The sequence below is a fragment of the Oncorhynchus nerka genome, linkage group LG10 (genome assembly GCF_034236695.1).
Source record: "Oncorhynchus nerka isolate Pitt River linkage group LG10, Oner_Uvic_2.0, whole genome shotgun sequence".
Taxonomy (NCBI): Eukaryota; Metazoa; Chordata; class Actinopteri; order Salmoniformes; family Salmonidae; genus Oncorhynchus; species Oncorhynchus nerka.
In genome coordinates this window covers 66,481,260-66,505,338 of record NC_088405.1, presented here as the reverse complement: position 1 = coordinate 66,505,338, position 24,079 = coordinate 66,481,260, and the positions used below count along the sequence as shown (strand labels likewise).

At 44.2% G+C, this 24,079-nt stretch overlaps 1 protein-coding gene and 1 long non-coding RNA gene across 7 annotated transcripts in view; both read right to left on the bottom strand.

The window, feature by feature from the left end:
* Positions 1-14,966, bottom strand: part of usp25 (ubiquitin specific peptidase 25) — a 50,321-nt gene extending 35,355 nt beyond the window's left edge. For 4 of the 5 annotated variants that reach the window (XM_029671040.2, XM_029671042.2, XM_029671043.2 and 1 more), the window contains exons 1-4: positions 14,715-14,966; positions 4,364-4,441; positions 3,784-3,985; positions 183-306 (exon numbers count right to left, since the gene is read on the bottom strand). In XM_029671040.2, the coding sequence (XP_029526900.1) occupies positions 183-306; positions 3,784-3,985; positions 4,364-4,441; positions 14,715-14,756 (446 nt within the window). In that variant the 5' untranslated portion in view covers positions 14,757-14,966. The remainder of the gene's footprint in view (positions 1-182; positions 307-3,783; positions 3,986-4,363; positions 4,442-14,714) is intronic. The other variant, XM_029671044.2, reaches the window with a different exon arrangement.
* A 3,642-nt stretch (positions 14,967-18,608) lies between these two features.
* Positions 18,609-20,653, bottom strand: LOC115136476 (uncharacterized). 2 transcript variants are annotated; one of them, XR_010464793.1, is made up of 4 exons: positions 20,619-20,653; positions 19,489-19,639; positions 19,195-19,387; positions 18,609-19,058 (listed from the first exon to the last, which is right to left on the bottom strand). It is a non-coding gene; the product is annotated as an uncharacterized LOC115136476 (long non-coding RNA). The 2 variants fall into 2 exon arrangements; XR_003864632.2 differs by having other exon boundaries at positions 18,609-19,387.
* Between the last annotated feature and the right edge of the window lie 3,426 nt (positions 20,654-24,079).

The window sequence follows — 24,079 nt, the reverse complement described above, 5'->3', positions numbered from 1 at the left end:
CACAATGTTGACATTTAGCAACTTAACAAAACAAAGATTAGCAAGTCTGCACAGTGCCTTGTTCAATCGGATTTGAAAGTGCATTATGTTGACATTTCACAACTCAAACCTTGCAGCTCCCAGTATGCCCCTCCTCACCCCTCAACCCAGCCAATAACATGGTGGTGTTGAGCCCAGTCTACCTGCTGATGGCCTGCTCCTCATCAGTGATGCCCGTCTCCCTGAAGGCCCGGCTGGACTCCTCCAAGCTGAGAGCGATGGCCCTCTGGAGGTCATCCTTGTCATCGCCTGTCAGGTCAATCACGTCTGAAACAACACACGAGTAGTCCTTTAATTCATTCATACCCGTTCAAAAGTTTGGAGTCAATTAGAAATGTTGTTTTTGTCCATTAAAATAACATCAAATTGATCAGAAATACAGTGTAGACATTGTAAATTACTATTGTAGCTGTAAACGGCAGATTTTTTATGGACTATCTACACAGGCGTACAGAGGCCCATTATCAGCAACCATCACTTATGTGTTCCAATGGCACGTTGTGTTAGCTAATCCAAGTTTATCATTTTAAAAGGCTAATTGATCATTAGAAAACCCTTTTGCAATTATGTTAGCACAGCTGAAAACTGTTGTTCTAATTAAATAAGCAATAAAACAGGCCTTCTTTAGACTAGTTGAGTATCTGGAGCATCAGCATTTGTGGGTTCGATTACAGGCTAAAAATGGCCAGAAACAAAGAACTTTCTTCTGAAAATCGTCAGTCTATTCTTGTTCGGAGAAATTAAGGCTATTCCATGTGAGAAATTCCCAAGCAATTGAAGATCTTGTACAACGCTGTGTACTAGAGGTTGACCGATTAATCAGAATGGCCGATTAATTAGGGCCGATTTCAAGTTTTCATAACAATCGGAAATCTGTATTTTTGGGAGCCGATTTTTTAAATATTTTTTTACACCTTTATTTAATCTTTATTTAACTAGGCAAGTCAGTTAAGAACACATTCTTATTTTCAATAATGGCCTAGGAACGGTGGGTTAACTGCCTCGTTCTCAGGGGCAGAAAGATAGATTTTCACCTTGTCAGCTCGGAGGATCCAATCTTGCAACCTTACAGTTAACTAGTCCAACGTAATAACGACCTGCCTCTCTCTCATTGCACTCCACAAGGAGACTGCCTGTTATGCAAATGCAGTAAGCCAAGGTAAGTTGCTAGCTAGCATTAAACTTATCTGATAAAAAAACAATCAATCATAATCACTAGTTAACTACACATGGTTGATGATATTACTAGATATTATCTAGCGTGTCCTGTGTTGCATATAATCTGACTGAGCATACAAGTATCTGACAGGCAGAAGCAGGCACGTAAACATGAATTCAAACAGCACTTTTGTGCGTTTTGCCAGCAGCTCTTCGTTGTGCGTCAAGCATTGCGCTGTTTATGACTTCAAACCTATCAACTCCTGAGATGAGGCTGTTGTGACCGAAGTGAAATGGCTGGCTAGTTAGCGCGCGCTAATAGCGTTTCAAACTTCACTCACTCCGAGCCTTGGGGTGGTTGTTTCCCTTGCTCTGCATGGGTAATGCTGCTTTGATGTGGTGGCTGTTGCCATTGTGTTGTTGGTTCGAGCCCAGGGAGGAGCGAGGAGAGGGACGGCAGCTATACTGTTACACTGGCAATACTAAAGTGCCTATAAGAACATCCAATCGTCAAAGGTTAATGAAATACAAATGGTATAGAGGGAAATAGTCCTATAATAACTACAAACTAAAACTTCTCACCTGGGAATATTGAAGACTCATGTTAAAAGGAACCACCAGCTTTCATATGTTCTCATGTTCTGAGCAAGGAACTGAAATTATTATTTCATTATTTAAACCAAATTGAACATGTTTCATTATCTACTTGAGGCTAAATTGATTTTATTGATGTATTTTATTAAAGTTAAAATAAATGTTAATTCAGTATTGTTGTAATTGTCATTATTACAAATACATTTAAAAATTAACATTTTAAATCTGCCGATTAATCGGTATCGGCTTTTTGGGTCCTCCAATAATCGGTATCAGCGTTGAAAAAATCATAATCGGTCGACCTCTACTGTGTACTACTCCCTTCACAGAACAGCACAAACTGGCTCTAACCAGAATAGAAAGGGTGGGAGGCCCCAGTGCACAACTGAGCAAGAGGACAAGTACATTAGAGTGTCTAGTTTGAGAAAGACACCTCACTGGCAGCTTCATTAAATAGTACCCGCAAAACACCAGTCTCAATGTCAACAGCGCAGAGGCGACTCCGACATGCTGGCCTTCTAGGCAGAATTGCAAAGAAAAAGCCATATCTCAGACTGGCCAATTAAAAGAAAAGATTAGATGGGCAAAATAATGCAGACAATGGACAGAGGAACTCTGCCAAGGCCAGCATTCCGGAGTCATCTCTTCACTGTTGACGTTGAGACTGGTGTTTTGCTGATACTATTTAATTAAGCTGTCAGTTGAGGAGTTGTGAGCCGTCTGTTTCTCAAACGATCTCGTTGTACGAGATCTTCAGTTTCTTGGCAATTTCTCGCTTGGAATGGCCTTAATTTCTCAGAACAAGAATAGACTGGTGAGTTTCAGAAGAAAGGTCTTTGTTTCTGGCCATTTTGAGCCCGTAATCGAACCCACAAATGCTGATGCTCCAGATACTCAACTAGTCGAAAGAGGGCCAGTTTTATTTCTTCTTTAAATCAGCACAACAGTTTTCAGCAGTGCTAACATAATTGCAAAAAGGGTTTTCTTATGATCAATTAGGCTTTTAAAATGATAAAACTTGGATTAGCTAACAATGTGCCATTGGAACACAGGAGTGATGGTTGCTGATAAATGGCCCTCTGTACGCCTATGTAGATATTCCATTAAAAATAATCTGCTATTTCCAGCTACGAATCATTTACAACATTAACAATGTCTACACTGTATTTCAGATTAATGTGATGTTATTTTAATGGGCAAAAAATGTGGACATTTATAAGTGACCCCAAACTTTTGAACGCTAATGCACTTACATACATACAAGTCCCAATTCTATGCTGAAATTGAGTTAAGTGAACACATTACAAGTTAAGATTCAGGCCTTACTGACTTAATAATCCCTCTCACATAAGTGTCAGGGGAAGGGCAAACCGACAATATCCTTTTCATCACCGCGTAAAAAGACAAAGGGAAGAGGAGAGCCTAAGTGTACAGTAGCCTTTAATGTTAGAAAAGCCTATAAAAAGATGAAGGTTAGTCATCAGAGTAGTAAATGGAGCACCAAGGTTTTCCCCTCCCCCAGACTACTCTATACCCCTTAGACTGGGTTAACTAGGTTGTTTTCCTTATTTGACATGTATCCGAGGAAGCGTGTAAGTTCATTAAATCAGGCCACTCCTGCATTAAAGTCTAAGGGGCGTGTCAGGATATATGACCTTCTCTGGTGGTCCTGAACAGAGAAGGATATGCCTCTGCAGGAATTCCCGTGCCCATCTCAGAAAATTCCCCTGAAATGACACCATGTAATTTCAACAAAATAAGCCCTTGTCTTGCATGAGAGGCAGGAGGCATCCTGCTAACAGACATCCCACTCAGACCTTAATTCTACGTTAACTGCTCACTTAGAGCTTCAATACCAAAATGAAAGGGAACTGGAAAAATATGATAGAATCAGTGGAGACAGTAGTGTTAAACATTCAGTACATTCAGGCTTGAGGCCTACAGATCTTTTCTTATGCATACACATGAGATGAGGTAGGTAGTGGTACTCACTAGTATCTCCCTGGCTAGGGCCTGCCCCGGGCAGCGCTGGGTGAGGTAGGTACTCACTGGTGTCTGCCTGGCTGCCAACGCTGATGTATCTGTCGTTGCCCACCTGGGTGGTCTGGTAGTAGGTGGCCTCATCCTGCTGGGGCACCTTGGCCTTCTTCTCCGTCAGAAAGGCCACCGCCTCCGCCAGGTCTCCATGACTGACCTGCAGGGACAGCACGGGTACAGCTAGACAGTCAGAGACGGGTTGACATGTAGACTCTTCTGGGTGGTCAATAAAGCTTATGGGCTGATGAATTGGTTGATTATAAATAAATGTGCAGAACTCCCACTGGAGATTTTAGAACATAAACACTAAACAGTAACATTTTAAACCATGTCACACCATTTAGAAATGCATCCCTGAAAATCAGTATCAGCTAGGGGAAAGATTGACTATTTTAAACAACCTTGTGTCAGACTAAATATCAACACGATCAAACATTGCAAATTGAGAGATTTAAAAAGAGGTGAATTAGGCCGAGGAGATGTGTGAGTCACTAACATCACCGCATCCGCACCGCAGGGCCTCTGTGTTTGTTACCTGCAGGGCCTGCTGAAGTAGCTGTACGTCTGTGGTGCCTGTGACCTCCCTCAGCTGGTTCAGTAGAGTCTGCTGATGCTGTCAGGAGACACACAGGTCATCAGAGAGAGAGGCAGAGAGAGAAAGGGTGAGGCAGAGAGAGAGAGAGAGAGGGAGAGAGAGAGAGAGAGAGAGAGAGAGAGAGGCAGAGAGAGAGAGAGAGGCAGAGAGAGCAGAGAGAGGCAGAGAGAGAGAGAGAGAGGCAGAGAGAGAGAGAGAGCAGAGAGAGAGAGGCAGAGAGAGAGAGAGAGCAGAGAGAGAGAGGCAGAGAGAGAGAGAGAGAGAGAGAGAGAGGCAGAGAGAGAGAGAGGCAGAGAGAGAGAGAGGCAGAGAGAGAGAGAGGGCAGAGAGAGAGAGAGGCAGAGAGAGAGAGAGGCAGAGAGAGAGAGAGGCAGAGAGAGAGAGAGGCAGAGAGAGAGAGAGAGAGCAGAGAGAGAGAGAGGCAGAGAGAGAGAGAGGCAGAGAGAGAGAGAGCAGAGAGAGAGAGGCAGAGAGAGAGAGAGGCAGAGAGAGAGAGAGAGAGAGGCAGAGAGAGAGAGAGGCATAGAGAGAGAGAGAGAGGCAGAGAGAGAGAGAGGCAGAGAGAGAGAGAGAGAGAGAGAGAGAGCAGAGAGAGAGAGAGAGCAGAGAGAGAGAGAGAGAGAGAGGGCAGAGAGAGAGAGAGAGAGAGGGCAGAGAGAGAGAGAGAGAGAGAGGCAGAGAGAGAGAGCAGAGAGAGAGAGGCAGAGGAGAGAGAGAGAGGCAGAGAGAGAGAGAGAGAGAGAGAGGCAGAGAGAGAGACAGAGAGAGGCAGAGAGAGAGAGGCAGAGAGAGAGAGAGAGGCAGAGAGGCAGAGAGAGAGAGAGAGAGAGAGAGAGGCAGAGAGAGAGAGAGAGGGCAGAGAGAGAGAGAGAGAGAGAGAGAGAGAGAGAGAGAGAGAGAGAGAGAGAGAGAGAGAGAGAGAGACAGAGAGAGAGAGAGAGAGAGAGAGAGAGAGAGAGAGAGAGAGAGACAGAGAGAGAGAGAGAGACAGAGAGAGAGAGCGAGAGGCAGAGAGAGAGAGAGGCAGAGAGAGAGAGGCAGAGAGAGAGAGAGGCAGAGAGAGAGAGAGGCAGAGAGAGAGAGAGGCAGAGAGAGAGAGGCAGAGAGAGAGAGAGGCAGAGAGAGAGAGAGGCAGAGAGAGAGAGAGGCAGAGAGAGAGAGAGGCAGAGAGAGCGAGAGGCAGAGAGAGCGAGAGGCAGAGAGAGCGAGAGGCAGAGAGAGCGAGAGGCAGAGAGAGCGAGAGGCAGAGAGAGCGAGAGGCAGAGAGAGCGAGAGGCAGAGAGAGCGAGAGGCAGAGAGAGCGAGAGGCAGAGAGCGAGAGAGAGAGGCAGATGAGAACATGACAGGACACACGTCACTCTTCATCAATTCATTAGCGGGACAACACATAATCAGCAAGAGCACAAAATGTCTGACAATCTTAACTGAACCAAGCTAGGTAAGCTGCGGTGGGGGATGTATTGCAAGAAAACTACAATGTTTTACCGAATCCATGCAGGCCACCAGACAGACAGGCATTAGCTGGTGGAGAGGACAAGACTGCACTGTGCACTCATGTCTGCCCTGCTGGCGCATGTCAACCCCAGCTGGGGTGCAAGGGCTTACCACCCACACAAATGGCTGTGTCCATTAAACAATGAGCCAGTGCATTACACACCCTGGTCGAGTGCACTCCAACACTCCAAACAATGACGGAGAGCACTTACTGCCAGGACCTGAGGCCACTTTACTAGGCCCTAGGACAGCAGCCATAGAGGCTAGAACATTAAGTGCACTGCTACAAGTGGCTGTGTGCTGCAAAGATAACATCATGGAAGCCCCATGTTTGCCACAAAATAAACATGGGTGAATAAATATGGGTGCAGGATGCTAACTACTGCTCCACTTGTGTCCACTGTCCCACAGCTCCTTGGCGACTACCTCCAGATATTTGACAGGGGGTTCAAAGTGAAAGTGTTTTGGCCCTGGCCCTGACTGGGGCACCTCTGTTTCAAAGTATTAACCAACTACTTTAGCAGACTGAAGCACTTCACAGAGATTGTTGAGAAAGAACAACTGTCCTGTAGAAAGTGCATTTTAGTTTAGTCATGTTTATGAATGTACTAGCTATATAGGCTAGCTACAAGCAGGCAGAACCCAACAGAGGGTCAGAGGGGAGAGAGGGGTCAGGCCCCCTCTACCCTGACAGTTGTTTGGAAGCTGACCCATACACACCTCAACTCATCCGCATGTGGCAAGTCTAGAGTGTCTGTCGCACAAAGTTTCCCCTTACAAGGAGGTCAGTGCCAGTGAATGACACCAGCACAACGGGCCTGGCTGCCTGCGAGAGTCCACTGAGGCTTTACGACATATTAAAGGAATGAGCATTCTGCATTCCAAAGTGTTACAACACCAAGAAGTTTACATATCCTGTATCCTATATGAGTGAACTTAGGCCTACATGCAACGAGGCATGAAATCAGTCAAAACATTGGCATATTACATTTACATTTAAGTCATTTAGCAGACGCTCTTATCCAGAGCGACTTACAAATTGGTGCGTTCACCTTATGACATCCAGTGGAACAGCCACTTTACAATAGTGCATCTAAATCTTTTAAGGGGGGGTGAGAAGGATTACTTTATCCTATCCTAGGTATTCCTTAAAGAGGTGGGGTTTCAGGTGTCTCCGGAAGGTGGTGATTGACTCCGCTGTCCTGGCGTTGTGAGGGAGTTTGTTCCACCATTGGGGGGCCAGAGCAGCGAACAGTTTTGACTGGGCTGAGCGGGAGCTGTACTTCCTCAGTGGTAGGGAGGCGAGCAGGCCAGAGGTGGATGAACGCAGTGCCCTTGTTTGGGTGTAGGGCCTGATCAGAGCCTGGAGGTACTGAGGTGCCGTTCCCCTCACAGCTCCGTAGGCAAGCACCATGGTCTTGTAGCGGATGCGAGCTTCAACTGGAAGCCAGTGGAGGGAGCGGAGGAGCGGGGTGACGTGAGAGAAATTTGGGAAGGTTGAACACCAGACGGGCTGCGGCGTTCTGGATGAGTTGTAGGGGTTTAATGGCACAGGCAGAGAGCCCAGCCAACAGCGAGTTGCAGTAATCCAGACGGGAGATGACAAGTGCCTGGATTAGGACCTGCGCCGCTTCCTGTGTGAGGCAGGGTCGTACTCTGCGGATGTTGTAGAGCATGAACCTACAGGAACGGGCCACCGCCTTGATGTTAGTTGAGAACGACAGGGTGTTGTCCAGGATCACGCCAAGGTTCTTAGCGCTCTGGGAGGAGGACACAATGGAGTTGTCAACCGTGATGGCGAGATCATGGAACGGGCAGTCCTTCCCCGGGAGGAAGAGCAGCTCCGTCTTGCCGAGGTTCAGCTTGAGGTGGTGATCCGTCATCCACACTGATATGTCTGCCAGACATGCAGAGATGCGATTCGCCACCTGGTCATCAGAAGGGGAAAGGAGAAGATTAATTGTGTGTCGTCTGCATAGCAATGATAGGAGAGACCATGTGAGGTTATGACAGAGCCAAGTGACTTGGTGTATAGCGAGAATAGGAGAGGGCCTAGAACAGAGCCCTGGGGACGCCAGTGGTGAGAGCGCGTGGTGAGGAGACAGATTCTCGCCACGCCACCTGGTAGGAGCGACCTGTCAGGTAGGACGCAATCCAAGCGTGGGCCGCGCCGGAGATGCCCAACTCGGAGAGGGTGGAGAGGAGGATCTGATGGTTCACAGTATCGAAGGCAGCCGATAGGTCTAGAAGGATGAGAGCAGAGGAGAGAGAGTTAGCTTTAGCAGTGCGGAGCGCCTCCGTGATACAGAGAAGAGCAGTCTCAGTTGAATGACTAGTCTTGAAACCTGACTGATTTGGATCAAGAAGGTCATTCTGAGAGAGATAGCGGGAGAGCTGGCCAAGGACGGCACGTTCAAGAGTTTTGGAGAGAAAAGAAAGAAGGGATACTGGTCTGTAGTTGTTGACATCGGAGGGATCGAGTGTAGGTTTTTCAGAAGGGGTGCAACTCTCGCTCTCTTGAAGACGGAAGGCACGTAGCCAGCGGTCAGGGATGAGTTGATGAGCGAGGTGAGGTAAGGAGAAGGTCTCCGGAAATGGTCTGGAGAAGAGAGGAGGGATAGGGTCAAGCGGGCAGGTTGTTGGGCGGCCGGCCGTCACAAGACGCAAGATTTCATCTGGAGAGAGAGGGGAGAAAGAGGTCAGAGCACAGGGTAGGGCAGTGTGAGCAGAACCAGCGGTGTCGTTTGACTTAGCAAACGAGGATCGGATGTCGTCGACCTTCTTTTCAAAATGGTTGACGAAGTCATCTGCAGAGAGGGAGGAGGGGGAGGGGGAGGAGGATTCAGGAGGGAGGAGAAGGTGGCAAAGAGCTTCCTAGGGTTAGAGGCAGATGCTTGGAATTTAGAGTGGAAGAAAGTGGCTTTAGCAGCAGAGACAGAAGAGGAAAATGTAGAGAGGAGGGAGTGAAAGGATGCCAGGTCCGCAGGGAGGCGAGTTTTCCTCCATTTCCGCTCGGCTGCCCGGAGCCTTGTTCTGTGAGCTCGCAATGAGTCGTCGAGCCACGGAGCGGGAGGGGAGGACCGAGCCGGCCTGGAGGATAGGGGACATAGAGAGTCAAAGGATGCAGAAAGGGAGGAGAGGAGGGTTGAGGAGGCAGAATCAGGAGATAGGTTGGAGAAGGTTTGAGCAGAGGGAAGAGAGAGCGAAGGTTGGGACGGCGCGATACCATCCGAGTAGGGGCAGTGTGGGAAGTGTTGGATGAGAGCGAGAGGGAAAAGGATACAGGGTAGTGGTCGGAGACTTGGAGGGGAGTTGCAATGAGGTTAGTGGAAGAACAGCATCTAGTAAAGATGCGTATTGCCTGCCTTGTGAGTAGGGGGGGAAGGTGAGAGGGTGAGGTCAAAAGAGGAGAGGAGTGGAAAGAAGGAGGCAGAGAGGAATGAGTCAAAGGTAGACGTGGGGAGGTTAAAGTCGCCCAGAACTGTGAGAGGTGAGCCGTCCTCAGGAAAGGAGCTTATCAAGGCATCAAGCTCATTGATGAACTCTCCGAGGGAACCTGGAGGGCGATAAATGATAAGGATGTTAAGCTTGAAAGGGCTGGTAACTGTGACAGCATGGAATTCAAAGGAGGCGATAGACAGATGGGTAAGGGGAGAAAGAGAGAATGACCACTTGGGAGAGATGAGGATCCCGGTGCCACCACCCCGCTGACCAGAAGCTCTCGGGGTGTGCGAGAACACGTGGGCTGACGAAGAGAGAGCAGTAGGAGTAGCAGTGTTATCTGTGGTGATCCATGTTTCCGTCAGTGCCAAGAAGTCGAGGGACTGGAGGGAGGCATAGGCTGAGATGAACTCTGCCTTGTTGGCCGCAGATCGGCAGTTCCAGAGGCTACCGGAGACCTGGAACTCCACGTGGGTCGTGCGCGCTGGGACCACCAGATTAGGGTGGCCGCGGCCACGCGGTGTGGAGCGTTTGTATGGTCTGTGCAGAGGAGAGAACAGGGATAGACAGACACATAGTTGACAGGCTACAGAAGAGGCTACGCTAATGCAAAGGAGATTGGAATGACAAGTGGACTACACGTCTCGAATGTTCAGAAAGTTAAGCTTACGTAGCAAGAATCTTATTGACTAAAATGATACAGTACTGCTGAAGTAGGCTAGCTGGCAGTGGCTGCGTTGTTGACACTACACTAATCAAGTCGTTCCGTTGAGTGTGATAGTTTCTACAGTGCTGCTATTCGGGGGCTAGCTGGCTAGCTAGCAGTGTTGATTACGTTACGTTGCGTTAAAAGAACGACAATAGCTGGCTAGCTAACCTAGAAAAATCGCTCTAGACTACACAATTATCTTTGATACAAAGACGGCTATGTAGCTAGCTATGTAGCTAGCTACGATCAAACAAATCAAACCGTTGTACTGTAATGAAATGAAATGAAAATGTGATACTACCTGTGGAGCGAAGCGGAATGCGACCGGGTTGTTGAGTGAGGAAGTTCTATTCGGTAGACGTTGGCTAGCTGTTGGCTAGCTAGCAGTGTCTCCTACGTTAAGGACGACAAATAGCTGGCTAGCTAACCTCGGTAAATTAAGATAATCACTCTAAGACTACACACTCTAAGCTACACAATTATCTTGGATACGAAGACAGCAAAGACAACTACGTAGCTAGCTAACACTACACTAATCAAGTCGTTCAGTTGAGTGTAATAGTTTTTACAGTGCTGCTATTCGGTAGACGGTGGACGTTAGCTAGCTGGCTAGCTGCTGGGCAGATAGCAGTGTAGACTACGTTAGGACGACGAAATACGATAATTACGCAATTATCTTTGATACAAAGACGGCTATGTAGCTAGCTAAGAAGAAATTGCTAAGATTAGACAAATCAAACCGTTGTGCTATAGTGAAATGTAATGAAATGTAATGAAAAGTTATACTACCTGCGGGCCGAAGTGCGAATGCGACCGCTCGCTCCAACCCGGAAGTAGAAAAAAAATTACATCCTGTGTGTTACTACCTAGGTTTATTTCACAGGGCATTCTACACACAATAACTCATAATGACAAAGCAAAAAACAGGTTTTTAGAAATGTTAGCGAATTCATTAAAAATACCAAAGTATTCAGACCCTTAGTCTCCCAGTCCTTGCAGCTGAAAAACATCTCCACAGCATGATGCTGCCACCACCATGCTTCACCGTAGGGATGGTGCCAGGTTTCCTCCATACGTGACACTTGGCATTCAGGTCAAAGAGTTCAAACTTGGTTTCATCAGACCAGAGAGTCTTGTTTCTTATGGTCCGAGAGTCCTTTGGGTTCGAGTAGTTTCTGTCTGGCCACTCTACCATAAAGGCCTGATTGGTGGAGTAGTGCAGATGGTTGTCCTTCTGGAAGGTTCTCCCATCTCCACAGAGGAACTCTGCCAGAGTGACCATCAGGTTCTTGGTCAACTCCCTGACCAAAGCCATTTCCCCCGATTGCTCGGTTTAGCAGGGTCTTGGTAGTCTTGGTGGTTCCAAACTTCCATTTAAGAATGATGGAGGCCACTGTATTCTTGGGGACCTTCAATGCTGCATAAATGTTTTGGTACCCTTCCCCATATATGTGCAGACACAACCCTGTCTCGGACAATTCCTTCAACCTCATGGCTTGGTTTTTGCTCTGACATGCGCTGTCAACTCTGCGCTGTCAACCTTATATAGACAGGTGTATGCCTTTCCAAATCATGTCCAATCAATTGAATTTACCACAGGTGGACTCCAATCAAGTTGTAGAAACATCTCAAGGGTGATCAATGGAAACAGGATGCACCCGAGCTCAATTTCGAGTCTCATAGTAAAGGGTCTGAATACTTACGCAAATCAAGGTATTTGGTATTTTTTAAATAAAATTTGCAGAGATTTCTAAAAACCTGTTTTTGCGTTGTCATTATGGGGGGGGGAATTATTTAATAAATGTTAGAATAAGGCTGTAACGTAACTAAATGTGGAAAAGGGTCTCAATACTTTCAAACTGCACTGTATATGGCGTAATATAACTCAATAACATAACTAGGGATGCACAATATATCAGTGAACATATCGGACAATATTATCTAAAAATGCCAACATCGGTATTGGTCCGATGCCTAGTTTAACGCCAATGTGCAAAACCGATGTCAAAGCTGACGTGCATACTAGAGGTCGACCGATTAATTAGGGCCGATTTCAAGCTTTCATAACAATCGGAAATCTGTATTTTTGGACACCGATTTTGGAGATTTTTTTACACCTTTATTTAACTAGGCAAGTCAGTTAAGAACATTCTTATTTTCAATGACGGCCTAGGAACGGTGGGTTAACTGCCTCGTTCAGGGGCAGAACGACAGATTTTCACCTTGTCGGCTTGGGGGATCCAATCTTGCCTAGTTAAATAAAAGGTATTAAAAATATATATATTTATTTATATATATATTTATTTTTAAGTCGGCGCCCAAAAATACCGATTTCCGACTGTTATGAAAACTTGAAATCGGCCCCAATAAATCGGCCATTCCGATTAATCGGTCGACTTCTAGTATAAACACCATGGGACCACGCAGCCGTCATACCGCTGAGGAAGGAGACGCGTTCTGTCTCCTAGAGATGTACGTACTTTGGTGATCGAAAAGTGCAAATCAATCCCAGAAAAACAGCAAAGGACCTTGTGAAGATGCAGAAGGAAACAGGTACAAAAGTATCTATATCCACAGTAAAAACGTGTCCTATATCGACATAACCTGAAAGTCTGCTCAGCAAGGAAGAAGCCACTGCTCCAAAACCGACATAAAAAAGCCAGACTGCGGTTTGTAACTGCACATGGGGAAAAAGATTGTACTTTGTGGAGAAATGTCCTCTGGTCTGATGAAACAAAAATAGAACTGTTTGGCCATAATGACCATTGTTATGTTTGGAGGAAAAAAGGGGAGGCCTACAAGCCTTAGAACACCATCCCAACCGTGAAGCACGGGGGTGGCAGCATCATCTTGTGGGGGTGCTTTGCTGCAGGGAATCTTGCAGAACCTTGTGGAATGCTACCCGAAACGTTTGACCCAAGTTAAACAATTTAAAGGCAATGCTGCCAAATACTACTGGGAATGTGATGAAAGAAATAAAATCTTAAATAAATCCTTCTCTACTATTATTCTGACATTCTTAAAACAAAGTGGTGATCCTAACTGACCTAAGACAGGGAATTTTTACTCTGATTAAATGTCAGGAATTGTGAAAATGTATATTGCCAAATCATATCATCAACACCAATCAAAGGATGTGGTGCTGGATGGTAATCTGCGGGATAGTAACACCCTCAGACAAATCCCATGACTGTGTAATAAAGCAGTTAGGTAGCCATCTTACCTAAAGAATTGAGTTAAGTAAACAGCTGCTATGGTATGAGGACTATACTGTCAGCAGCCAGCTCACTAAATCAATGTATCGTTTGCTTCATATAGCTAATGTTTGTGAACAACCGAACCAATGACTCACTCTGACCTATAACAACTTAATTAAAACGAGGAAGTAATGTTGGACTATTTCCCCCAAATCAGATTGTGGTGTGGCTATGATGTGTATACCATTTTGAAATCACAACAATGATTCATAGCTATCTGCATAGTTGTACTAGATACGTGTTTGTCAAATATATATTCGTCAACGTAACCGGTCAAAATGAGCCAACACACTGCCTCTCAGCAAGCTTACAGTAATGCAGTTGCATTCAGACTCATCGTTGCCACTCCTGCCTGGCAGTCACAGCACGTAAACAAACATATCACAACAGTAATTTTAGTAACATTAGCAAACCAGCTCAGGCACACAGACAGATCATGTGCTGGGTCAAGTGTGGCTGACTTGTATGACGAAACCAACAGTGACTTGTTATCTTATAACCCATCAACAGTCAACTAACCCAATGATTTCTAACAAGCGGTTTCTAACGTCTTAGCTGGTTAACGTTAGCTAGCTACCCCACAAGACGAGAAGATCACACTGGCCTAAAACTGTCTGAAATTGACCTAGCTAACATTTAGGCAACCAGTAACGACCTTGGTTATGTTAAATTGACGACATTAGCTAGCTACCCAGCAAGGGTAACTGTTCCCCTCAAATAGGCGTGTCACTGTTTGTAAAGTTACGTTAGTGGGGCTACCTGTAACTTTAGCGCGCTAGCTAACTTGTTGGCAATGTACCAAGCTAGCCAACGTTAGCTAGTTAGATACGTTAGCAAATCTGGCCTCATGATTTGTTTGAGAAGGGGATTATTTAACGATGCATGTTTGTAAATACTAAAAGATCACTCGATTGAGAAAAGATCCAACGATCTGACGCCACACTTGGAAAACAACAATTAACTTTAATAATGTTTACATACTATTTTACCTACTTCATAAGTTATATACTATTCTAGTCGAGGCCTATCCTAGCAATATAACACCTTTTACACACCTTTTCTATTACTATAACTACTGCCCATAACGTGTCTACACACCAGCATATACATCGTATATACATTGTTATATCCTTACATCCTAGACTTTGACATTGCTCGTTCTAATACTTCTATATTGTTCATTCCTTTCGTTTTACTTTTGGGATTTGTTGGAATTGTTAGGTTGGCGCTAGGAGCATAACATAAGCATTTCGCTACACCCGCGATAAACATCTCCAAAATATGTGTACGCGACCAATTACATTTGATTTGATAAGCTAGCTAGCTATCTTTCCCTGCCAGATTTGCTAGCAAGCAGACGGAGAAAAACATTGCCACTATGTAGACATACCTTCTGCGAATGCTGTTGGAGGACATTCTGCTCCACGGTCATGGCCGGTTGAGAATGCAACGAAAATAAATTAAAACCTAAGCTAAAAAACGAGTTATAGCCAAGTAAAATAACAGTTAAGATGTCCCCCAGTTATTCAGCGCGATAGCGGGCGCCATGGGAAATGCAGGCATGGAGGAAAACATTAGGCAAAGACCGTGAAAAAACCTACGGAGTTGTTACCGTAACACGATCGCTTTTCTGTTTTCGAGTTGTACTGCCTTGTTGGACTGCATTTACGTCACGGATCTAGCTTTAGAATGACACAATAAACAACTTTCAGTTCTGCAATGTTGAATAGTTTCCATTTCCATTTCTTCCAATTCGAAAACAATCATTTCAAACCAACTATTCTGATTTAGGCAACATGTCAGCTTCACTATTAAAGGTTTTAACATATTTGTGTCTTGTGTGATTACAAATGACTATAAATAGGGGTAATATTATGTGTGTTATTAATGAATAGAGCAGAATATAATACTTTTATTTTTCCCAGAGAGAGAGACAGCCATGATATGATTTGTGTATTTGTTAGAATACATGTTAAATGCCCTAAATGTGTGGCGTAAGGTTAGGGACCAAACTCATAATCCGTTTCTATTTTTTAACAACTTAACAGAGCCCACATGTGACATATTTGCAGATCACAACAAAGACAAAATGTTGGTAACGAATTCACTGGTATGTAAATTGTATTAATTTTCATGAAAAAAAACAGTATCACTGTTCAATTGGTTGTGTCATCATTTTCTGGCTTTGAAGTAGGAAGGGGCTTTAACGTGGCAGCTCCGAAAAGCACTTAGAGAGACCCACAATGGAATATATTATTTTTGTTTTGTTTCAATAGCTGGTACAGTAGGAGGCGGCAATAAACCAATAGGTGTCGTCTGCCATAAAACGTTAAAGAAGAAGAGGAGCCAGAGGAGCCACTGTGAGAGGTTTTCATTGGGCTGGAAATGGTGGCGAGTAGTGAGGACGAAATGGAGGAAATTGAGATAAAGTTGGTGAAGCAACAGCTGTGCTGGAATTCGAACAATATGAGTGTCAGTTCTGATGGTATGGAGCGGGAGGATGAGGGTCAAGGAATGGCCGGCAGTGGAAAGACATAGGAAGTAGAGAGATCATGATACAGAAAGCAGTGGAGTGTCTAGTAAAGAAGCATAAAGAGGGCCAAGGTAGGACGCAAGAGTAATATGTGTTGGAGTGGAAAGTGGTGATAGTGTTTGATGAGACCACAGGGCCTCACTTACACCCTATCTGAGGACGATATAATGCAGTAAAGAAAGAGGTAGGTGAAGTGAAATTAGCTTGGTTCAGTGTAAATGGTAGATTGTTAATATTTTGTGGTTGCCAGGCTCAGCAAGAGAAGATTGTGAAAATGGAAAAGCTTAATGGGAAGAAGATTAAAAGCCATGCCCCTGGTGCTTATGCTAGATTGAAGGGAGTCATCACTGGGAATCCCAATATCTATGTCCACAGATTATATTAAAGAAAATGTGATCGGAGGAAGAGTGATTGAGGCCAAAAGGTTGATCAGTAGGAAAGGAGGTCAAAGAAGTGGAAGCCTAACAGTGCTGCTGAGGGTTGACAAGGTTATGCCTGGGAAAGTACAGATAGGATTCCTTACTTTCAATGTCAGAGAATTTGCCCCATCCCTATTGTGGTGTTTTAAATGGCAAAGAATGGGATATGTAGCTGTTCTTTATAAAGGAAGGACAAGATGTGCCAAGTGTGGAGGGGAACATGATTACGGTGAATGTGGGAGCAATGTGAAGATTAAGTTTTGTAATTGTTGGGGGGAACATAGTGCTGCATTTGGTGGATGCCAGATGCAGAGAGAGGCTCTGAGATATAGAATTAGTCATGATGTATCGTATGCAGAGCCCGTAAAACAGATTGGTGGAACTACAGTGTGAAATGATGGAGCTTCCATGGCAGCTCCTGTAGTAAGTGGACCTAATGTCGGGGCTGGTGTTTCTGCTGGTCCTGGCATTGTTTGGAGGCCTGTTCAGAAATATTACACTCATGAATGTGTGGTGTCAAAGGACACTTTGATAATTAATAAAGTTGACATCATAGCTTTTATTGGTAAGGTGGCAAAAGAGGTATTGGGGTAACAGATGTTACTGTTGAAATGTTTGTTGAGATGCTGAACAATCCTAAGGGTGGAGTGTAGATCAGGTTTAATGGGGTAGGGGGGTTGGGGAGTTTTTGGGGGAGGGGGGGAGTTAGTAGTGATTATTATTATTATAAAAAAATTGGGCAGATAATGATTGATCGTACATTCCCGCACAGTAGGGGGGGGGGGGGGCATGCACTTAAACGATTGGTTGCGGACCGCCATGATATCAAAGAAGAAGAAGAAGCCCAGCGAAAGAGAGAGAGAGATTTAGCTACGGGTGCTTGCAGATTAATGCATATATCTATCTATTCGACAGTAGGGCTTTTAAGACACTGAGTGGGCTGAGCTGTGTGGACAGCCTCCTGCTCAAATTGATGCTGTGACCTTCTGAGTTGTGTAAAGGTGCTGAACAGTACTGTACTATGCTACTTCATAACAGAGAAGTCCTTCCAGATACAAGACCATAGGATAAATGTATGAGGATTTATTAATTACACTGATAAGAATTTCTGACTAGAATTGCTTTGTCTTTCTCTATATGCAATGTATCACATAATGGTATGGTCTATATGTAGCGTGGTGGAAAAATATACAAATGCATGATAGTTTTTGGATAGCCCCTCAGGTGAGATACTAGAGTGTTTACCTGGGGGCCACATTTAGGTCTTGGTGCAGTTTTGCCTGAGCTTTGGATGGAGAAGTCAGGAGAATCAGGAATGCTGAAGCATGGCTGCCATTTCTGCATCCACTTTTTTTTTTAACTAGGCAAGTCAGTTAAGAACAAATTCTTATTTTCAATGACGGCCCAGGAACAGTGGGTTAACTGCCTGTTCAGGGGCAGAACGACAGATTTGTACCTTGTCAGCTCGGGGATTTGAACTTGCAACCTTCCGGTTACTAGTCCAACGCTCTTAGAGGTCAAAACACACTTTGACCTCTATGTCTGTCTGTAGGAATCAAGCAGGAACCCCAAATACAGCCCTTCCGAGGCAAAACTGTGATCAGGTATGTAGTACTGAAGCCCACCTCGGGTACTAGAAAGACCAGGTCTCGCCAGTAGAGGGCACCACTTAAACCTTCTCCTGTTACAACACACAGAAAACATTACATTAGATTAACAATTCCCAACCAACTCCACCCCCCCACCACTGCTATGTTGTTGATAATTTAATGTATCTAGGACAGTGTGTTATTGGGTCTCGTATTGGCTCAACATCATAGAGTGTGGCATTGGTGGAATAAAGGCTCTTTAACATGTGCTATAGTCCCACTTCTGTCATAATTGTTCCTGTCAGATAGAATACATTATACTTTCAGCTCTGTCAATTGTTACTCATAAATCAAGGCTTCTACCTCGGAGAACTGGGTCATGTTTCAAATGTTCCAGAACACACTAGCTGGAATATTCACTGAGCGCATAAAATATTATGAACTGCTCTTTCTGTGACAGACTGACCATGTGAATCCAGGTGAAAGCTATGATCCCTTATAGATGTTACTTGTTAAATCCAACTCAATATATCAGGAAGGTGTTCTTAAAGTTTTGTACACTCCTGTAAATACATACGATTTGACAAGAATTATCAGAGTCCTGAAAAGATGGCTCAAGAGACAAAATACTATATTATCGTAGGAAGATCACATGATCAGGGAATATACAGTATTAAGAACTATTATATTATTTTTGTGATATGCATGGAAAACTCTTTTACAATTGAATTGGAAATCATAGAACAAATATTGTTTTATTTGGGTCATTTATTTTGGCCCTAATCTTCACAAAAATATATGTTTTACAATGTTTTACAATGTTGTGAAGGCAAATCAAACCATACTCCCATAAACAAAAGTTTAAAAAGATTGTCCAGCAGATGGCGATAGAGTATCTGATTTCACACTGCGGGTTGCGTAACAATATTTTCACATACCACCAAAGATAAATGAGGAAAAGCAAATGGTTAATGAAAATGATGCCACTTTGTAAATCAAATAGCTTTATAAAACACGTTTCCAATTTTGAGCACCACTACTTAATCAATATTTTATATTTTTTGGTGCGGCATGCTGGATGCTACTGAAATATTGGCTGACCACCAGAGAGTGTGAAGGTTACTTCGAGCACTCTGAAGGCCTCCCTGAGAACAGCCTTTTTGTCAGGATACAGACACATGGCACAGTTTGACCTACAGGAAGGAGGCAGAGACATCAGTCAGTATCTGGGTATCTGGGAACTAATTAGGTCACCAATCAGTGATGAATTAATCTGTGAGTCAATCAGTGAATAAATGGTAAATAGATAAGGCCTTTCCCTTAACATACTATTAGCTGAAAGGAGATGGAGAGGAGGGAGTGTCACTGGATATGTGTTGTGTGTGATCTGCTTCAGTAAGACACTCAAATAGATCCCCAGCAGAAAGCAAGCCTGAGGGTGCAGAACGAAGGAACAGCTTTACACCAGGACATCCAGGGAGCCATTCTGTATGCCTGTCCCATCCAGTTTCGGCATCTAGCCCTGCAAAATGTACATGACTGTCAGAGTTGCTTTTGTAATAACATATTAGATAGGAAATTGTGGGGGAACAGTGTAAATGTCTTGTGTGACTGTAGGCCTACCAGTCCTGCTGTCCTGTCAGTACTGAGGGCATGGCCAGTCTGGCTCACTAGCTAAATGAGGATGAAGCGGTATCTGTCAGAGTCACTGTCCAGATCCAGCACATTACAGCCTTGTAGCTTCTCAGGAACCACCAGCCCACAACCAGAGTACCTACAGAACAGCATAGTAGCACCCATGATGGTAGACACTGATGCATTGATGGAAATAACCAATCAACCAATAGATCAATCCTGACTTCTGACACTGAGTGCAGTTTGGAATTGAATAGTAATGCATTTACAAAAAGTCTATTAGGGGCTCAGGTATTTTGATTTATATTGTTAAATTACTCAGTTACAACATCAGTTATGAAAATGAATTGCCAAATAGGATCAGGCATTAGGAAGTAACAATATTGAGTTGCAGTGTATAGACAATAGCGAGATACATTTTGGTGATGAACTTGTCGAAGTGCGTCAAAAGTGTTCTGGGGTATTGGGGTGGATGGTGACATGCATAATGCACTGGTCTTTAGACCACCGCAGATCTCGGGTCGAGAGCCGTAGTATCGCTACAGTGAGGAGGATATTACCGTAGTATTACAAATTAATCTTAATAATGTCTGATTCAGTCACTGATTTAACAGCAGATACAAAAGTTTCCATCCCCCTTGGGTTTTCCTATTTTGTTACAACCTGTAATTTAAATGGATTTGTATTTCATGTAATGGACACACACAAAATAGTCCAAATTGGTGAAGTGAAATGAAAAAAATTACTTGTTTCAAAAAATAAAAAACAATGGAAAAGTGATACGTGCATGTTTTCCTCACCAACTTTGATATGAAGCCCCTAAATAAGATCTGGTGCAACCTATTACCCTCAGAAGTCACATAATTAGTTAAATAAAGTCCACCTGGATGCAATATGTGACACATGATCTGTCACATGATCTCAGTATATATACACCTGTTCTGAAAGGCCCCAGAGTCTGCAACACCACTGTAACGGCTTTCTAATGGTGAAGGAGAGTCGGACCAAACTGCAGCGTGTCTATTGTGATTCATCTTTAATAAACAAACGTAACACACAACAAAACACTAACACTACAAAACGAAAACCGAAAACAGCCTATACAAGTGTCTACTAACCTCTAACCAGGACATCAAGACACACAGGACAATCACCCACAATACAACCAAAGAATATGGCTGCCTAAATATGGTTCCCAATCAGAGACAACGGTAAACACCTGCCTCTGATTGAGAACCACTTCAGACAGCCATAGACTCTCCTAGAACACCCCACTAAGCTACAATCCCACTATACACACATTCCAAAATCCCAAGACAAAACACACCACAATACAAAAACTCTATGCCACACCCTGGCCTGACCCAATACATGAAGAAAACACAAAATACTTAGACCAGGGCGTGACAACCACTAAGCAAGGGGCACCACCAAGCAAGCGGTACCATGAAGACCAAGGAGCTCTCCAAACAGGACAGGGTCAAAGTTGGGGAGAAGTACAGATCAGGGTTGAGTTATAAAGAAATATCAGAAACTTTGAACATCCAACAGAGCACCATTAAATCCATTATTAAAAAATGGAAAGAATATGGCACCACAACAAACCTGCCAAGAGAGGGCCGCCCACCAAAACTCACGGACCAGGCAAGGAAGGCATTAATCAGAGAGGCAACAAAGAGACCAAAGATAACCCTGAAGGAGCTGCAAAGCTCCACAGCAGAGATTGCAGTATCTGTCCATAGCACAACTTTACATCGTACGCTCTATGGAAGAGTGGCTAGAAAAAAGCCATTGCTTAAAGAAAAAAATAAGCAAACACGTTTGGTGTTCGCCAAATGGCATGTAGGAGACTCCCCAAACATATGGAAGAAAGTGCTCTGGTCAGATGAGACTAAAATTGAGCTTTTTGGCCATCAAGGAAAACGCTATGACTGGCACAAACCCAACATCATCCCCACAGTGAAGCATGGTGGTGGCAGCATCATGCTGTGGGGATGCTTTTCATCAGCAGGGACTGGGAAACTGGTCAGAATTGAAGGAATGATGGATGGCGCTAAATACAGGGAAATTCTTGAGGGAAACCTGTTTCAGTCTTCCAGAGATTTGAGACTGGGACAGAGGTTCACCTTCCAGCAGGACAATGACCCTAAGCATTCTGCTAAAGCAACACTCAAGTGGTTTAAGGGGAAACATTTACATGTCTTGGAATGGCCTATTCAAAGCCCAGACCTCAATCCACTTGAGAATCTGTGGTATGACTTAAAGATTGCTGTACACCAGCGGAACCCATCCAACTGGAAGGAGCTGGAGCAGTTTTGCCTTGAAGATTGGGCACAAATCCCAGTGGCTAGATGTGCCAAGCTTATAGAGACATACTCCAAGAGACTTGCAGCTGTAATTGCTTCAAAAGGTGGCTCCACACAGTATTGACTTGGGGGGGGGCGGGGTTTTGTTGTCTTATTTTTTGTTTGTTTCACAATAAAAAATATTTTGCATCGTAAAAGTGGTAAGCATGTTGTGTAAATCAAATGATAACCCCCCCCAAATAAATATTAATTCCAGGTTGTAAGGCAACACAATAGGAAAAATGCCAAGGGGGGTGAATACTTTTGCAAGCCACAGTACAGTGGCAAATATCAATTAAATCACTGTATTTTAAAACAAATGGCATACCTGACCAAGTTCATGGTATTCCAAAGATTCCATGTTGTAGGCTATGGCTAGCTGGTTTACTTCAACTGTCGCAAAAACATCTTGCAAGTCAGCCTCAGTCTGACAGTCTGCTACTACTGTGTAACAGAGATACTAAATTGCACACCTCCTTTCATTTATGTTATTCCCTGCACATTTTTATTGACATAAGTACATTTTTCATCAAACACATAGGCTCCTGAGTGGTGCTGCAGTTTAAGGCACTGCATCTCAGTGCTAGAGGCGTCACTACAGACCCTGGTTTGATCCCAGGCTGTATCGCAACCGGCCATGATCGGGTGTCCCAAAGGGCGGCACACAATTGGCCCAGCGTCGTCTGGGTTAGGGGAGGGTTTGACCGGGGTAGGCCGTCATTGTACAATAAGAATTTGTTCTTAACTGACTTGCCTAGTTAAATAAAGGTTAAATAAAAAAATAATGGGGAGTAGGACTGACGAAAATGACAGAGCTTAGCTGGCAAGAAAGATCTCTTCAGAGTTGACATTCCCCTTACCCTCTCCACATTTATTGAGATCTGAGAGCAAGGTGGGTATTGATTTTATGACAACATAATTAATTAACTAGTTAAAGCTATCTGGGTTTGGATAAAGGACACAGCTGAGGTTTGTGTCCTGTAAAATCCTACAAAACTTGAAACTACCAGATTTAGACTGTTTGTTTGAAAACTTCACTTACTCCCACTCAATGCAACAAACTACAGTTTATGTATTTCATGAATGAAATGTATGTTGGTATTTTTCTGTGTTATTTATATTTTTACATTCAGGCACTTCTATGAAATGAACGGAACATTGTTTTCTGAATATTATGTTAGTCTCGAGGTATTGCTCGCCTGAGGTAGAGTACCTCCTGATAAGCTGTCGACCACACAAGAGAGTTTTCATCTATATTTCTCGTAGCCGTCTATTTACCACCACAAACCGACCCTGGCACTAAAACTGCACTCAACCAACTCTATAAGGCCATAACCAAACAAGAAAATGCTCATCCAGAAGCGGCGCTCCTAGTGGCCGGGGACTTTAATGAAGTCAAACTCAAATCCGTTGTGCAACCAGAGGAAAAACAAACTCTAGACCACCTTTACCCCACACACAGAGATGCATACAAAGCTCTCCATCGCCCTCCATTTGGAAAATCGGACCATAATTCCATCCTCCTGATTCCGGCTTACAAGCAAAAACTAAAGCAGGAAGTACCAATGACTCGCTCAAATATGGAAGTGGTCAGAAAACGTGGATGCTACGCTACAGGACTGTTTTGCTCATCAGAGACTGGAATATGTTCCAGGATTCATACAATGGCATTGAGGAGTATACCACCTCAGTCACAGGCTTCATCAATAAGTGCATTAACGACATTGTCCCCACAGTGACCGTACGTACACATCCCAACCAGAAGCGATGGATTACAGCAACCAAGCTAAAGGCTAGAGCTGCCGCCTTCAAGGAGTGGGACACTCATCCGGACGCTTATTAGAAATCTCGCTATGCCCTCAGACAATTCATCAAACAGGCAAAGCGTAAATACAGGACTAAGATTGAATCCTACTACACAAGCTCTGATGCTCGTCGGATGTGGCAGGGCTTGAAAACTATTAGGGACTACAAAGGGATGCAAGTCTTCCAGATGAGCTAAATGCCTTTTACCTTCGCTTCAAGACAAGCAACACCTAAGCATGCATGAGAGCACCAGCTGTTCCGGATGACTGTGTGATCACGCTCTCTGTAGCCGATGTGAGCTAGACCTTTAATTAAACTGGTCAACATTCACAAGGCCGCTGGCAAGTGTCTTCACTGACATTTTCAACCTCTCCCTGACCCAGTCTGGAATACCTACATGTTTCAAGCAGACCACCATAGTCTCTGTA